Source organism: Pituophis catenifer, unplaced genomic scaffold (genome assembly GCF_029215685.1).
Source record: "Pituophis catenifer annectens isolate HBS135680 unplaced genomic scaffold, rPitCat1.0.hap2 SCAF_8, whole genome shotgun sequence".
Lineage (NCBI taxonomy): Eukaryota > Metazoa > Chordata > Lepidosauria > Squamata > Colubridae > Pituophis > Pituophis catenifer.
Genome location: NW_027256888.1, coordinates 60386391 through 60404446, shown reverse-complemented (window position 1 = coordinate 60404446; position 18056 = coordinate 60386391). Strand labels below are relative to the sequence as shown.

The window sequence follows — 18056 nt, the reverse complement described above, 5'->3', positions numbered from 1 at the left end:
TAGATCATATCAAAACAATACATGAGCAGTGTTTCACAACTTTGGCAGCTTAAAAATGTGTGAACTTCAGCGAGCTGGGGAATTCTGAAGGTTGAAGTCCACACATTTTCAAGGTGCTCAGGTTGAGAAACACTTCATAAGAGGGTTGTGACATGTTTAAATTACCATGTTTTCCCCAAAATAAGTCCCTGTCTTATATTTTGAACCCCAAAATAAGTGCTTGGCCTTATTTTTGAGGATGTCTTATTACTTTGGGGAGCAAGATGGGCTCCTCTTACTGTCTTACCTGATTTCCAGTGTCTTCCTAACCCTAACCAGAGGAAATGGCGAGGACTGGCTGCGCCTGTGTTTAAATATTTTTGGGGAAGGCTTATTTTTGGGGAGGGCTTATTTTCAGCAGGGGCTTATTTTAGCGCATTATCGGGGGATGCCTTATTTTAGGGGAAACAGGGTATTCATCATTACGGAGAATAAGAAAGCAAAACAACTTTCTATGTGTAAGCTGCTTATAGAAATGATCTCGTTCAAGATTTGTTCATATTTGATTGTGTTCATTAAAAATGTTCATTTTAAGTTTTGGGTGTCCACTCAGATATGTATGTAGGAAACACAAGAGAGTAATTAAATTGCATGGGTAGTTTAGTGAGTTATAAAGGCTATAGAAAGGAAGCATCAATCAAATGAATTTGTAAATCTAAAAATACAAATCAATAAGATAGTAGAAATTAAACTAATCGAAGATTTAAAAAACAGGTTAAAAAAACACAGTGAAAGTAACAAATAGCTTGATGGAATTAAGGGAACAAATGCTGCAAATGCAGGAAAGATGCCATAGTAGAAAATATGGAAACACTATGTGATTGGTTAGCAAAATTAAATAGGCCAATCTAATAATGCCAGTGATATCAATACTTATTAAGAAACAGACGTTTTCCAGAATCATTGGCACTTAGGCAAATTAGATGAATTTGAGGGTGGAAAACAATTATCTCTTTTTTATGTGTGTTAAGCCAGGCTCGTAAATAATTATCTGATTCACTCATATAAACAAAGTATTTCTGGCAGTAGAACAAGTGTTTTTGCAATCTGGGATGACTGGGACAGTTTTTCTTTGTAGCATAAAATATGACAAAAGTTTATAGGTAAAAAAAGATGTGTGGCACAAATAACTAAGTCGAGGTATATGTGAACAAATGAGGTATTACTTGTGTAAACTTATTTGCAAGTTCCCCATTACCTTATTTATTTCCAAAGTTGGCAATGTTTCTGCATCTGTTTTGGCCAGTTTAAGCTTATTTTCAGGCACATATAGTTCTTTCACCTCATAAGAGGCATCTACTGGTACAATATCCTATGAGAAAAAAAATGGATGAACAAAAGTTATTTAAGCATCTTTGATGCTAAAAAGCAATTTTCTCATCAGTTGGATTTGTGCTATTAGTTTAGTACTTGAAAGTTCTGAAGAAAACATTGTTTTGGCAGTGCTATTTCTGGAAAATGTAGCACCCCAGAGAATTCTAAGGGATATTAATAAATATATTTGGTACAGATATAGTCTTCGACTTACTACAGTTCGTTTAGTGACCGTTGAAAATTATAAGAGCACTGAAAAAAGAGATTTACAGCCATTTTTCAAATTTATGACCATTGCAGAACCCCCATGGTCATGTGATCAAAATTAAGATGCTTGGCAACTGACTCATATTTATGACAGTTCCAGTGTTCCATTTCTTTTGGATGAGAAGCGAAATGCCTTCAAAGAAAAGTCCAGTTGCTTCTTGAAAAAAGCGCCTTTGGGACAACCATGTCCTGGATGACTGAGAATCTCCACAGAATCTCCCAGGAAAATACATGCAAGCAAGAAAAGACAATTTTCTCCTCCTTCACTTTTAAGGGAACTGGGCCAGGGAGGACTGGGTTTATGTTGCTTCCTTCAGAGAAAGTGCAAAAACCGTTTGTTCCCTCTCAACCCACTAAGTCATATTGCATAAAGTGCTGCTCAAATTGCAGCCACGCCAGGGCTCTCCAACCTTGGCAACTTTAAGACTTGTGGACTTCAACTCCCAGAATTCCTCAGTCAGAAAAGCCAGTTGAAGTCCACAAGTCTTAAAGTTGCCAAAGTTGGAGACCCCTGAGCTATGCAGTCTTTTATTCCTCATCTGCTTTCTCTGGACATTGAAAATGGGCAATAGTCCAGTGAGAAATACAAGTGTGAAGATGAAGCCGTTGCTCCCCAAACCCCTGGCTTGTAGACAATGCCATTGCCTCTCTTTCAAGAGAACGTATTTTGGATTAAACCAGGACCATACAACATAACATTTGCTGAACAGCACATAGAAGTATGCAGACAACCAGAACAACACTCAAGTGGGAAAGGAACATGATGGAGTCACCACAAAGTTAATTTCTCGCCGATGACACATCCCCAAAATTATTTATAACTAAAAACAGTTTTAAAATTTGGTGCCTACGCAGCCTCTGCTCTCATCCCAAATAAGAGCTATATAATCTTTACAAAGCTGTCGGGTTTGCTTTGATTTTGAAGCTGGAAAAAATACCCTGCAGTTTCCTAAAATAATGCAGTTGTTCACAAGTCATAACAAACGTTGTCTGGTCTTTAGTTCTTCCATTTACTGCAAGTAATATGAAGCTGGAATATCTTCAGCGGAATATTCTCAAGAGATACAGGAACTAGATGAGCTGGGAATCCTCTATCTAAGCCTAATTAGTATAGTTTGAGTAAACAGCTTAATAGGATACAGTGGGTACATCAATGAGAAATTAATAAGGGAAAGGGTTCTCAGAGGGAACAGCGACTGTTGTCCTATGAAGCCAGATTGTTTATAAGCAAAAACTGATTATTGGAAAAACATCCATCAAAGCATTTAGAAATCTGCCACAAAGGTTTGTGCTTATAACATCTGGGCAACTGCCATTTGGTCCTCTGAAAATGCACATGACTACCCACTGACAGATGCAAAGACAAAAACTACTGGTTTCAAAAAGAACTGGAGCCTCCTTTTATACATTGTTATTGAATAAAAACTGTTAAGCAACATTGTTAGAAAATTTGGGACAAAATAATATTCCGGCCTGGTTTCAATCTTGAAACAGCTAAAAATGTAGAGCAGGTTCTATCACATTTGTGCAAAAACTAAAGTTAATTTGTATCAAACAAACAAGTCTAAAATAGACTGATATCAGCATCAATTAGGCAGTCATGACATTCATCCATTTGATTTTCAGTATATGAAAAGATGTGAAATAAATATGGCTTCTACTTGCCTTAAAAAGAAGGCAATTAGACTGATACCGTACAAGGTACTCAATGAATGCACAAATTCCATTTCCCAATAATAGAAAATGCAATTGTTTCCTTGCAATATTTTGTAACTATTTAACAGTAAATATTATTTCTTTAACTGACAACTGTAAAAATCGTTTCTGTATCATAATAGGCTCATACCTCTAAAGCAGTGTTTCTCAACCTTGGAAGCTTGAAGATGGGTGGGCTTCAACTCCCAGAATCTGGGAGTTGAAGTCCACCCATCTTCAAGCTACCAAGGTTGAGAAACACTGCTCTAAAGTGAGACTTGAAAGTTACATGACATTATAATTAACAATTTCAGAAACTATTCACATCATTAAACTAATGAAATGATTTATTTACAGAACTTCAATTTTGTACTGGATACAAATTACTTATAAACATATGCCAAAAATTATTATTTATTAAAAGCAAAATACCATGTTAATGTTTTTTATCAAACACAGAAATTAGAGTTGTATAAAGAGAAACATTTAAATGTATATTGTTTTATTTTGAAAAAAATGTGTTCTAAAGAATCTCTTACCAAACTAATAACAATGGGAGATTTTTAGAAACAACTTTATGGGTTAAAATATTTGCTTTTACATAACAAGCTATATTTTTTCTACTTTGTTTCTGGTTTGCTTCAATGTAATTTGCTCTAAGCAAAGAATCAATCATGTCATAAGATTCTTATCAATTCTACTAGTTCAAACATGTGAGCCAATGCATATATTACAGTAATTTGCATTTCAGCAATGCACCATAAAGGTAAACATTGGTATATCAACAAAATTAGGCTGAGAAATGAAATTCGTTCATTTATTCTAAATTTTGAAATATTTAAAGATTTAACACATGCACACATATATAATATATATATTTATTAAATGTAATGTACCTGGTACATATATACATAGTTATTAAATACTAGTTTAGATTAGAAATAAATCCTCAGCTAATACTTCGGAACTGCTCTGTGGAAACACTATCTTAGAAGGCCCTCTAGTGACAATTTGAAAATTGTGCTGATTTGAGAATGAATGTTACTTAAAAAAAATACCCCAAGATAATAACTAAAATACCCATTGCTCCTAATTTCAATGTCCTTGTCATAAGGCACTGATTTTGACATAGGTACAAATGCACTAAACTCATATTATCTTAATTTACCCAGCTAACAATGTTAGGTAGTACAGGTAGTCCTCGACTTACAACAGTCCATTTAATGACCATTCAAAGTTACAATGGCACTGAAAAAAGTGACTTATGACTGTTTTTCACACTTACAACCATTGCAGCATCCCCAAGATCACGTGATCAAAATTCAGATGCTTGGCAACTGACTCATATTTATGACCTTTGCAGTGTCCTGGGGTCATGTGATCAGCTTTTGTGACCTCCTGACAAGCAGAGTCAATCGGAAAGCCTGATTCACTTAAAAACCGTCTTACTAATTTAACTGCAGTGATTCATTTAACAACTGTGGCAAAAATGGTCATAAAATGGGGCAAAGTTCACTTAACAACTGCCTCTCTTAGCAACAGAAATTTTGGGCTCAACTGTTGTCATAAACTGAGGATTATTTATAGTCATTGACAATTGGATAAAAACTGTATACTTTCTAAGGAATTGTATCTGTTATGAAATCCATGCCAGCAAATTTACTCTGCAAGTGCCTAATAACAATCTCACAGCAAGCTTTTGAAGATTCCAGCATCACTGCCCAAACTAATAAGCTTTTGATTAGTAAAAAACACAAAAAGGAAGCTGTATGCTGGATAGTTCATGAGGATGCAGTAGGGCTAGATATTACATATATAAAGTCTGAAGGGGGTTAGAAAATGATTTTTAACTGTCTATAGTTTCTGTATAAAGATTAACTTTAAGACATGCAAAACTAATTATGAATCTCTATCAGCCTGCAGAGTGGAAATATTTTTAGCCTTAGCTTTGTATTTTCTTTTCAATGAACTGGTTGTGACTTGTTATTCTTTGACATTCTCCACCAACAATGCTGATTTTGAAAATATTGCAGGGATGTTGTTTCCAGCTGTTTTTACCTGCATAGTTGAGCGCGTAAGCTGAAGTTGGAAAATGACTAGTATGTGAAGATGTAGAGTGGACTGATCTATAGAATACAGCAAAGCTTACTTGAATAAAAGCCAATTATGGGACTCTAAGAAGTGCATCATTTATATTAGAAAACAGATTTCCCCAAAATCTGATAGTCTGAATAAACCAGTAAAGGACAACTAGCAAAGGACAAATTCTCCTTAATCACAGAACAGAAAATAGTAAAACAAAAGCCAACCATATTTATAATTGATAAGAACATTTCATTCAGGTCTGTTTTCTCTCCTTTGAAATACACTGTTTCCTCTCCTTTGATTCTAAATTGTAGTTTCCCCACTGAAAACAATTTTTCCCATGACTGTATAGACCCGTGATGGCGAACCTATGGCACGTGTGCCACAGGTGGCACACGGAGCCATATTAGTGGGCATGCCAGCTCAGCTCTGGGGCGCATGCGCACGCCGGCCAGCTGATTTTCGGGCCTTCTGGGCCCCCCAGAAGTAGGGAAACAGGCTGTTTCCTGCCTCTGGAGGGCCTGGAGTGGGGGGAAGGCCCGTTTTTCTTTCTTACCTGGCTCCAGATCCTTTCTATGCATCTGGGAAAGGCGAAAACAGCCATTCCCACTCCCTTGGAGACCCTACGGAGGCTGAAAGGGCCCATTTCCCGACTCCCGGTGGGACAGGAAGTGACTTTTTTCCTGGCCCCAACCTCCAGAGACTCCTAGAGAGGTTCCTAGAGACTCCTAGAGAGACTCCTAGAGAGGTTCTGTAGGCTGGGGACAGCAAAAAATGTCACTTCCTGTCCTTTCAGAGGCCCTTTCAGCCTCTGTGGGGCCTCCAAGGGAGTGGGAAAGGCTGTTTTCTCCCTTCCCAGATGCATAGAGAGGATCTGGAACCAGGTAAGAAGAAAAACGGGCCTACGAGGCCATCATTTGCCAGGAGTGGGGGTGGTTGGGGTTGCGTGCGCATGCACATGGGCACGTGCGCATGCGACCCTCCCCCGCCCCCCTCTTCTGGCACGCGATGGCAAAAAGGTTAGCCATCATTGGTATAGACCAAAGAATGGAATATATATTACCACAATCGATGCTGCAAATATCTTAAAGAGCAACCAATAAAATCAGGATATTCTTTCATATTGATACACAAATTGTTAAGGTTGATCACATGCCAACTTTGGGAATCTCTAAATCAACAGATATTTCACGGCTTTAAAGGAATAGAGTACAAAATTTGAAAAATTCAAATGCACAAAAGTTGGTCCTATGGTCTAGAATACTGTGTTTCAGCTCGCAGAAATATCCTAAATGTTTGGGAGGCTTTCTCCCTGCAGACATACCCCAACACATAGACAGAGGTGAGGATTGAAGAGGAAGCCATTTTGAGTACAGGAGAAGTTTAGAATTCAATATTTAGAGCCTTCATACCCGTTCTTGTAGAAGTTCCACAACTTGTTGAACACAGTCATTGACATCACAAGAATCTGTTTTGAGTACCAACTCGGGAGCTTCGGGTTTTTCATACTCTGAGTCAATGCCAGTAAAACCTGCATGAAAAACAAAACTTAACACACTTCAGCACTTCAGGTGAGTGACTTGCCCAGGAACCTTACACATATATTTCAGTTTAAAATAATAAGGAAGTGAACAGCATGCTATAGACTTAATATGTACCTTGATTGCTTTGGCAACTGCTGTTTTTTTTAACCCACTGTATACAAAGCTAAACCAAAGTGTTTGCAATAAATAGTGCAGATGTATTTAATCCTTATTCATCCTGGCAAATAACCTACCTGAATATTTACTAATGTACACAAGTTTGAAGGTCAAAATAATCCAGGCAAATTAAAATGTTAAGTGATATCAGCAAAGATTTTAAAGAAAGAAAACCCCAGCAAGCAAACGTTAATCATTAATGGACGAGAAAAGTAGTAATTAAAACTTTTACCTATATCTATTTGTTCTGCTTAGAAGGGTCACAGTGTTCTGGCTCTGCTAAGGTGTTTGATTTGCAATGCCAGATAATTATAAGGAATCACAATTCGTATATACAATTAATGAACTTTAGTATCACCTACAGAAAGACATCTATTATAATCCATCTTGATTCATTACTCCAATGACTAGAGTGAGATAATATCCATCTAGTGATCTATCTTAACAAAAAGTCAACTAGAGAGCATTTCTATCTGCAGACTATCTCCATCTGCAGACAGACCAAAATAATACTTACAAAAAAGAAAAGAAATGCTTCTAAGCCATCAGAGCAAATGATATAAACTTTCTTCTGTAGCTTTAAGAACTGTGACTTAATATAGCATTTGAATACACGTAGTGGTGGTGGTTTGCCTTGTTTTATTGAAGAAGGCATATAACAAGTTACAGAACCGAGGTGGCGCAGTGGTTAGAGTGCAGTACTGCAGCTACTTCAGCTGACTGCTAGTTCAGCAGATCAGCGGATCAAATCTCATGGGCTCAAGGTTGACTCAGCCTTCCATCCTTCCAAGGTGGGTAAAATGAGGACCCAGATTGTTGGGGGCAATATGCTATTTAGTATACTGTCTTTGGTGTAAACCACCCAGAGTCCTCAGAGAGTAGGCGGCATAGAAATATGACTAATAAAAATAATAATTAAAAAAAAAACAGGTTGATTAAACTGGAAACTGTTTCTACAAATCACAATGACTAGATTTAAACATCATTTTAAGACAAAAGTAAACAAATGATGTTACAGCATGAAACAGGAACTGAACAACAGTCTCTCAATTCTGTATCATAAATGTAAAATAAAATAAATATAAAATAGGGAAACAACATACCAGCCTAAGTATTCTAGAAAAAAGTGGTAAAATGCTGACCGTCAGCCTCACCTTTAATTTCACCAGCACGAGCTTTTTTATAGAGGCCTTTCACATCCCTCTGTTCACAAACATACAATGGAGCATCCACAAATACTTCAAAGAAAGGAAGACTTGCTACTTCATGAATTTGTCTTGCATTGTTGCGGTCCTAAGGACAATGAAGAAAAAAATACTGTAACAAAATCTTTTATTACAATATATCTAGCCACAGCTCCATTACACAGGTGCTAATATAAGGAAAGATTAATACAACCACCTTCCCTTGTAAGCTTAGTTCAAAGTAACCAAACTTAACTGCAGTTAAATTAGTTCAGTCCACTAATCTTGATTTGCAAAAGTTCTGGCTAGATTCCCATTTCTATTTATTTATTTATTTATTTATTTATTTATTTATTTATTTATTTATTTATTTAATTAAATTTATATGCCCCCCTTCTCCCGTAGGACTCGGGGTGGCGCACAGAATAAAAACATGTAACAATAAGAAATCCTAAAAACAGCCAATATAAAACCCCAAACAGAATAAAATCTCATAGCAGATCAGGGAAATTACTGAAACAGCCATGTCTTCAGGTCAGTGCGAAAAGTGCGGAGGTCAGGGGCCGTCTGGAGCCCGATGGGTAACCCATTCCAGAGGGTCAGTGTGGCCACCGAGAACGCCCTCATCCTGGGGGCCACCAGCCGACATTGTCTGGCCAATGGCACCCGGAGGAGGGCAGCCCTATGTGACCGCACAGGGCAGTGGGAGGCCGGTAGGAGGTGGTCCTGCAAGTACCCCAGACCCATGCCATGTAGGGCTTTATAGATGAGAACCAGCACCTTGAAGCAGATCCGAAGGGCAACCGGCAGCCAGTGCAGTACATTTTAAAAATGTATGGTTATTTGAGCAAACCATAGCTGCTTGGGTCACATAGAACTGTAAGGCATAAACCATGGTTTACAAACAGCAAGGTGGGATTTATATATCACTTTAAGCTGAAACCATGAAAGAATTAAATCAGAGCTTATGAAGTCTAAACCCTTGTTTAGTGCAGTTTAACAAGATGTTTAAGCCCAGTCTTTGCCTGCAATAGTCAAGTTCATAAATTGCTCTAAGCCATAAAATCAAAGTTATCAGTCCTTCTACTGAATAAAAGACTAAAGGGTAACATAATATTTTACTGTACTTGAAAATTGTAATTTTCCCAAATGACATTCCAAATACAAACCACAAGTAAAAGAAACAATTTGTAATTCCTTCCATCAGAATCTGTCACTAATATCTAAGTTTATTGTCATTAAGTTTTTATTCAATGCCGCCACTTGGAAAGGTAGAAGTGCTACTGAAAGCTTCCTGAACTATAAGATTGCAATTCTAAACACTCTTGTATTTTTCAGCTGATATCTGTAATTTGCCAGAGTTAAACTGTTTTTATTCATGCCTGAACTTGACAGTGGTCAAAAATTCTAGAGAATCTAATTGCTTAGAACACTGGCCTAGCCTATAATTAAAAATAACAATTATTATTATTAATCCAATAGAAGATAATTGTCTGTAGCCTAGAGTTAAACTGTAGAGTTAAGCAGTGGTGGGTTCTAACTGGTGTTATCACTGGTTCACTTCGCGCATGCGCTTTGCGCACAATCAATGGTAAAATGGAAAGTATGCAATAAAAATTAGGAAAATATGCTCACCTGGGCATAAGGAGAAATAAAGCTAGTAATGCACACCAAGCCAGCATCCGCAAATAATTTAGCAACCTCAGCAATCCGACGTACATTTTCTTCTCTGTCTTCTGGTGAAAAACCTAGATTCTTATTGAGGCCTTGTCTGATGTTGTCACCATCTAAAGTATAGCATGGAATGCCGTGGCATACTAGATATTCTTCAAGTGCCATACTAACAGTGGTCTTTCCAGCTCCAGACAGTCCTACGTGGTTTTCAAACAAGCAAAGTATTAATTTGTTTCACCTATGCAGACAACTATTTTTACAAAAATAAGTTTCAGTGTTCGAAAAAGTGGAAAGACTGGCATTTATGCTTCCTGAAAACTTGAGTCAGCCTACCATATCAGCATAATAGTATCATGATCTTTATTATATTTATGCCAAAATTGGCCACAATGTCCATGAAATAAAGGAACATAAAATCTGCATGGCAAATAAAAGACATTATGCAAAATATATATTGTTTATGTATCTTGTATCATCAATTATAAGCAACAAATTAAAAAGGCTCATAGAAAGCAATCTCGGTCCAACTTTCTACAGTTTTCTTTACCTAAAATCATGTACATTCTGATCCATTCTTAGCCAAAAGACTTTTAAAATATAACTGTCAATTTAGATAAGAAAGTGAGTCTTTATACTGACTCACCATGGGTTAACATTTACCAGTGCAATTCTGCTTGAAATAAGATTAAGAATATTAAGTCACAGGTTTCCTACCAGTATATTAATTTGCCAGTGTTAACTGAGCAAATTTATCTTTCCCAGGTACATGCAGAGAAGTAAGATGAAAGACGTATGATCACTGCACAATATTTTTTTCCTAAGACAAAGAGTCTTCATAAGGGGGTCCTAAATTTCCTGTTTATATTTCCCAGTGTTTCCTCTTCATTTATATAAAAGTGAAGGATATGCTCTACCTTACTGTTTCTGATTCTGAAGTTTCATAATCACTTTGAAATAATGCAAGGGAAAGATAGGATTTTTTTAAAAAAACCTTGGATAGAATACAATACGTCTTAAATTGCAATAATATGTTTTCCCTCTTTTCAATAAAGTGATATCAGAAGGTGATTTGACATTTTATGTTCCTGACACTTGTTAAATTATTAACTTGTACGTACTGCTACTGATGTTGAGAGACAAATGGAAAAGGTTAAAGTAAACATGTTCATTAGGCAGCAGTTTTGTACCTGTTAGCCATACTGTGCATCCCCGAAATCCACTTCTGGTCCCCACCACCTGGCCCCTCTTATTTCTGCTAACATGGTGGGCTTGATAGGTGACATTGGTAGCTCTCTGCATCCCCTGAAATAAAGTAAGATTACAGGATAAAACGATACTGCTTCTTACACATCCATTAATGCCTATAAAATAGGAGAGCAAACATGAATAATTATTATGGGAATATTAGTATAGAACACAAATGTTTTCATTTATATACTGTACGACCTCAAAAATCCTAGTAGTGAATACAGCACAGTTTGATGCATTCATAAAATCCACTGGGCCACAAGCCACAGTATACGAGCCATAAGAACCAAGGTTCATACATTAGGCTATAATCAGAATTTTAATTATGGTTTGGTGACCAAATTATCACACTCACATTCATACATCAAGCTAAAATGTGCAAATGAAGTGAATGATGTGAAGTCAGAACAATGAAAGTAGATCTTCCTGATATTTTTATAAAAGTGAGTATAAAAGTAACCTAACTATGATAATCATTCAACCTTTTGCTTTATTTTTCTTTAGGTGCATTATATAGCATTATTACAATTGTCCATCTCCAAATCATGACTCTAGGTGGCTAACAGTGAAAACAAGAACAATCATGGAATTCACAACAAAAGTAAAAAAACAAAACCACTAGGTCAAGTAAAAAAACAAACCACTAGGCACAACTATTGCACAAACTCTGCCACACATCTGAATCCCTACTGACAATACTATGCTTTTAAGGACTTGGGAAAGGATGACAAGGTTTGGCCAAGTGGTGGAATTCAAATTTTTTTTACTACCAGTTCTGTGGCTGTGGCTTGGTGGGCATGGCAGGGGAAGGATACTGCAAAATCTCCATTCCCACCCCATTCCTGGGGGAAGGATATTGCAAAATCTCCATTCCCACCCCACTCTTGGGCCAGCCAGAAGTGGTATTTGCCGGTTCTCCGAACTACTCAAAATTTCCGCTACCGGTTCTCCAGAACCTGTCAGAACCTGCTGAATAGCATCCCTGGCTTGGACCCATCTAAGCTTGAAGGAATGATGTGCTAAAGGGCAGGAACCACCACCCAAAAAGTCTCTTTCTGGGCTCTGGCAGATAGCACTTCCTAACAAAACCCAGAACATGGCTCTTCTCCCAAATCTAATGAGACAGACAGCCATAATCAGACAGAGAAGTCCCCTGAAATAACCCAGTTAAAGTCTGTGATTTATGGCTGACCTGTTATTGTTCAGTCACTAAGTCGTGTCTGGCTCTTCACGAATCCATGGATCATAGCGTTCCTGTGTCTTCCACTTTTTCCCAGAGTTTGCCCTAATTCCCGACTGGTTTAAGACAACCCAAGACCAGGGTTGACCAACACACCATAGATAACCTCAAGGAGTAATCTCAATAGCCAACTATAAGGAGTAAGTGGAACAAACCATGATCCTAGAACTCACAAAAATGCTGATAATCACCATCAAGACTACATCTCTAAAACAAGTTAGAATACAGGAAAACAAAATTCCAAACCCAACTGCTCAAACTAAAACTCAGAAGCAGGGTGGATTTGATTTAAATCGAGTTGATTTAAATCATGATTTAAATCACTAGTAAAAAAGCTTGATTTAAATCAACTCGATTTAAATCATAATTTTTAAAGAGCAACTGTCATCTCTGCTACTCCTTTGACCCACTGTTGACTCACCGATAGTCCCAGTGTTGCAGAATATACAGCCTCATGCTACATAACTAAGCTCCATTTCATGCTGAATAAACTAAATTATTTATGTATCTTAAATAGAAAACTATCTTACGATAGATTTTTACCCCAAAAGTTTTTTATTAAAATAAATTCGATAATAAAAAAAATCCAATTTAAATAAAAAAAAATCTGATTTAAATAAAAAATATCTGATTTTTTTGATTTTTTTAAAAAAATCATTGATTTTTATCCACCCTGCCCAGAACCAAAGAGGTACCTGAACTTAAATGGGTTGTCAACATCCAGCTGCCCACTATGGTCCACAGAACACAGTATCCTACAGAAAGGTCTTAACTATATAACATAGATGGTGCTAACCAGTTAGAATTCTCTGCAGCTTTGGACACAGCATTTAAAACCACAGGACTTGCCACGTTGACAAAAATTTTAGTTTCCTGGCTGAATTAAAAACGGAACTTTTGACTTCCCAGACATAGTTTGTCACTCAAATCATTAAACCAAAAGTTATCTGCAAAACATAAATATCTACAAAACCATGCATCTGCAATCCTGAACGTGTTCATAAAAAGCAGGATACAATACTAGTAAGACGAGCTCAATTAATATTGTTTTATACAATATGCAAGAAGAAAAAGAAAAAGATACACAAATTAAGGCAATACATTTTGGTTTCAGTTGGCCAAAAGAGATTTTAATATACAGATTCTTACAAATAGAAGCATCAGAATTATTTTAAAAATTGATTCACTGGAATTACTAGAGAACGTAAGAACCTATTAAGATGAAGTTTCTAAAGCATATAGATCAGCAGTTCTACAGACTTTAGTTTCCAAAACAAAACAAATCTCAAGTCAAAATAAAACTCAGGACAAAGAATCTTTATTCATACAGAAAATGGAGGGAATCCAGAACACTGTTAGCAATGCCCATTTCCACCTTCATAAAACATCTATACAGCATACCCAGCAGCAAGAACAAGCAATCAACTGCATACTAATCAGCTCTCCCAAAAATAGATTTTCCTCAAAAGTTATTTAATTCTATCGACCTCTGTCTATTCATTCAGGATCAAACCAAAAAGTCACAAGCTGTCAAATAACTTGACTTATATGTTCCATTGGAATCTAAGGAGTGTTTCAATGAAGACACCATTAATACTGAAAAATAACATCTTTAGTAACTTATGAGAAAAGGGAAGCAACCTACATTACAATAGCTTCCGTGATTTTTTTTCTTACAGTGTCACATTTATATGTAGCTTCTGTTAGAAAACAACCTCACAGATTTATTAAGAATCATTTTTTTCACTAAATAAATGAATCAGTATGTTTTTGACTCATTATTTAATTGGGTTCAAAAAGTTTCACAAACTTTTAACCACCATTGTATTTCAATTGTTCATCAGCTACGCAGAGCAAATCAAATACTTTGTTAACAGTGTAAGCGTGTTAATCAAAAGGTCACCAATCTAGCAACTCCTAATGGGTAAAAATGTGTACAGATTTGTTCTAGTCCGGTTCAATATCCATGCAGAAGATTTGTAGTAACAATGTATAAGTGGGTGCTTTTTTGAGGAATATTTAATATTTTCCAGATTATGGGATGTATATACCCTTAGAATTCCTCAGTGGTCTAGCCAAATGCAAATCAGATCTATCTTTCCTGAATGCAAATGTTGCTTTAGAAAAAAAAAGGTAATTTTTACAAGTTACCACACCATTAACTTGTTCATGTAGTCTGGTTATAGGTTAATTAATTAAATAAATAGCTCTAAGAGCCACATAATTATCCTATACTAACTTAAAAAGATGCAGAAGCCATCATGGTGTACAATAAATTTTAAAACCACAAAATAAAAACAGGTTAGCAATCAATGTTGATGAACATCTTATATGCACTGTGTAGGGTTTTCAGGTACAACTTGAAAGCCTTAAGGGAATGGCAGATCTCATTCTATATTTGATCCTAGTCTATTTACTGGCTCAATTTGCAAATGGGGAACCATGTCCAATGAATTACTCCTAGGTCAGAAAAATACAGTATGCTTCTTCTTGTATGAATTCAACCTTCCTATACATTTTTAACCTACAGAGATGCTTTGTTCCATGTCTGTTATCTCTAGTAAATATGACATCTGGGTTTTCTTCCAGCTAGCTACTCCCTATTCTCTCCCTATTCTCTCCGCTACTATGAGAGTGAACACATTAATGCGTGCATTATATGGACTGCACTATGACCACTAACCAACAGCAAAGAGTCCCATAACATTTTGTTACCTTCTGGTGGTCATTTCTGCAGCCCAGATGTCACTCAGGTTATCTCTGATTCCAGCACATATTTATTTTTAGATAGCTGTCAGATATCACTTTTCCTCAAGATAGTATTTTCATTAGTATAACATAGGCTATCCCAAGGCAGCATGGGACTTGTAGTCCACCACACACCCAAAGAGCACCAAATTGGAGAAAAACTGAACACACTCCATTCGTGTCACTATTTTGTGTCTGGAAAGGCACAATGACAGGGACTGCCAATTTTCTAACCTTGGCTAGTACTGTAAATTTAATCTATCAGAGACACACACACACACACACCCAATGGATGAAATCCCACGTTTGTTCAAACCTAACCTGGAATGAGTGCTCTCATTCAAAGAACAGCTCCACAAAGCGCCTTCAGCATTTATGAATAGCCACATTGTATACCAGAGATTTCAGCCTCTCCACCACCCCCTTCCGCCTATACTGAAAGAAAGTGATACTGAAGGGTGTCGATTCGGCATTTCCTCCGATGTCTCAACCCTGCATTTTTTTTTTTTATTTATTTTTTTGGCCGCTCGGCATTTTGAAAGGAGCAAACAGCGATCCTCCCTGAAGTCCTGCAAACGGATCCTCCATCACAAAGCCCTGCGAAGAGACACGTAGCGAGAAGATCCCTTCCCTCTTTTGTGTTTTGCCCCTTTCTCCAAAGCACAAATAAATAAATAAACTGCTAAAGGCAGCTCACTCAATGGATGCAACTCTTCTCCTACCTAAGCGGATGCAACCCGAATTATTATTGCACCTTCCAAGCAGACGCTGCTGCTTCCCCTTTCCAAGCCTGCCCATTTGGCCCCATCGGAAAACGCAGCTTTATACCGGGGAGGGTGAGGCATTCCCCGTTCAACGGCTGGCTCTAGGGCAGCAAAGGGCTTCCATGCCCCCCAGGTTTCCTTCGCCTCCGGCGGCACCGTCAGCCCGCTTCCTCACCTTGTGCCCTTCCTTCCTTCCTTCCTTCCACCCATCCATCCCCGTCGAACCTACCCAGCTCTGCACTTTGTTGCTCAGCTTGACTTTTTTGCACTGGCTGGTGGGCAAATCCATTCGCGGCGGGCGCGGTAAAAAGCCGGAGGCGGAGGCAGCGGGTGGGATGATGCCGAGAGGACAGAATATAAGGGAGGCGGGGACTTTTTAACACGAGGGAAGCGAGGAGCAACGCTAATAATGTTGCGAGATGCCGGTTTGGGCACTTAAGAGGATCTTTCCCAGGTTGCTCCCGATCTGGTCTTGGAGAGATGCGGAGGGAAGAAAAGGGAGGCGGGGGTGTGCGAGAGGGGGTGGGGCGCGCGCCGCGGCGAGCGTGGACCGAGGTTGCGCGCGCACCCACCCCACCGTTTCCGTCGGCTTCTCTCTTTCCCCCTAGGCCTCCGCGCAGCCCAACCTTGGGGCGGCCTAGCTAGCCGGCTGTCAGCCGACTCTACTGTTAAAGACGGGGAAAACGGCGTTTTCTAATTCAAGGAGAAAGGGCCGAGGCTTCCGGTTTGCCGCTCTAGCCCGCACAGGATCGTCTCGTTCGTGGGGAAAACGGCCTTCGCAGAGCTTGGGGTGGGGAGAGCGAGGGGTTGGGATGCCCCGGCGGATCTTCGGGGAGGCAGGGAGGGATTTTTTTTTCAGCTGCCTCAGCGCGTCTTCTTTTCTGTCTTCTAAATTAGGATGATAATTAAGTTACCCTTCAGGAATAGATTTGTTTTTCTTTCCAGGACACTAAATGAGAGGGCCAGCAACTTGGGTGTCCTTCTGGATTCACGGCTATCTTTAGAAGATCATTTGACGGCCGTGGCCAGGGGTGCCTTTTATCAGGTTTGCTTGATCCGCCAGTTGCGTCCCTTTCTGGATCGGGACGCCTTGCGCACGGTCACTCATGCCCTAGTTACCTCCCGTATGGACTACTGTAATGCTCTCTACATGGGGCTCCCCTTGAAAAGCACCCGGAGGCTCCAACTGGTCCAGAATGTAGCCGTGCGGGTGATTATGGACGCAGCTCGTTATGCCCATGTAACACCTCTCCTATGCGAGCTGCACTGGCTCCCGGTGGTCTTCCGGGTGCGATTCAAGGTGTTATTTATCACCTTTAAAGCGCTCCATGGCTTAGGACCTTGGTACCTATGAGACCGTCTTTTGCCACCAATAGCCTCCCACCGACCAGTTCGTTCTCACAGGGAGGGACTACTCAGGGTACCGTCAGTCAAATTATGTCGACTGGCGACTCCCAGGGGGAGGGCCTTTTCTGTGAGGGCTCCAACCCTTTGGAATGAACTGCCCCCGGAGATACGGAATATCCCTGATCTCCGTGCTTTCCGCCGTGCCCTCAAGACCCTGATGTTCCAACCGGCGGGGCTAAACATATGAACATGTGAATGATTTTTTAAATGTGATCTAATTCTGGGTTTTATTTAATTGACCAAACTAAGTAATAATTTTAATTAGCAATTTTATGATGTTTGTGTGTCTATATTTTTCTTGACTGTACACCGCCTTGAGTCCTACGGGAGAAAGGCGGTATAGAAATTAAATAAATAAATAAATAAATAAATGGAAACCCTGCTCTTAAGGCTGGAGTTGTAGTTCAGCACATCTAGATCAGAGGTCTTTAAACTTGGCAGCTTTAAGACTTGTGGACTTCAACTCCCAGAATTCTCCATTTCTGGGAGTTGAAGTCCACAAGTCTTAAAGCTGCCAAGTTTGAGGATCCCTGATCTAGATAGGCAGCCACGAGCTCCATGCTTATGACCTGGAATTGGTGTAAGTCATTCCTGAGTCATAGCAAGCATGGCTGAGCTATGGTTGTCTAATTCAGTGTTTCTCAACCTTGGCAACTTTGTGATATGTGGACTTCAAGTCCCATGCTAGCTA

At 38.7% G+C, this 18056-nt stretch overlaps 1 protein-coding gene across 2 annotated transcripts in view; it reads right to left on the bottom strand.

Annotated features, from left to right (window-relative positions):
• PAPSS1 (3'-phosphoadenosine 5'-phosphosulfate synthase 1) overlaps nt 1–16460 on the bottom strand; it is a 45500-nt gene extending 29040 nt beyond the window's left edge. For both annotated transcript variants that reach the window (XM_070948186.1, XM_070948187.1), the window contains exons 1-6: nt 16188–16460; nt 11146–11260; nt 9920–10155; nt 8255–8393; nt 6813–6931; nt 1238–1351 (exon numbers count right to left, since the gene is read on the bottom strand). In XM_070948186.1, coding sequence (XP_070804287.1) covers nt 1238–1351; nt 6813–6931; nt 8255–8393; nt 9920–10155; nt 11146–11260; nt 16188–16247 — 783 coding nt within the window. In that variant the 5' untranslated portion in view covers nt 16248–16460. The remainder of the gene's footprint in view (nt 1–1237; nt 1352–6812; nt 6932–8254; nt 8394–9919; nt 10156–11145; nt 11261–16187) is intronic.
• Between the last annotated feature and the right edge of the window lie 1596 nt (nt 16461–18056).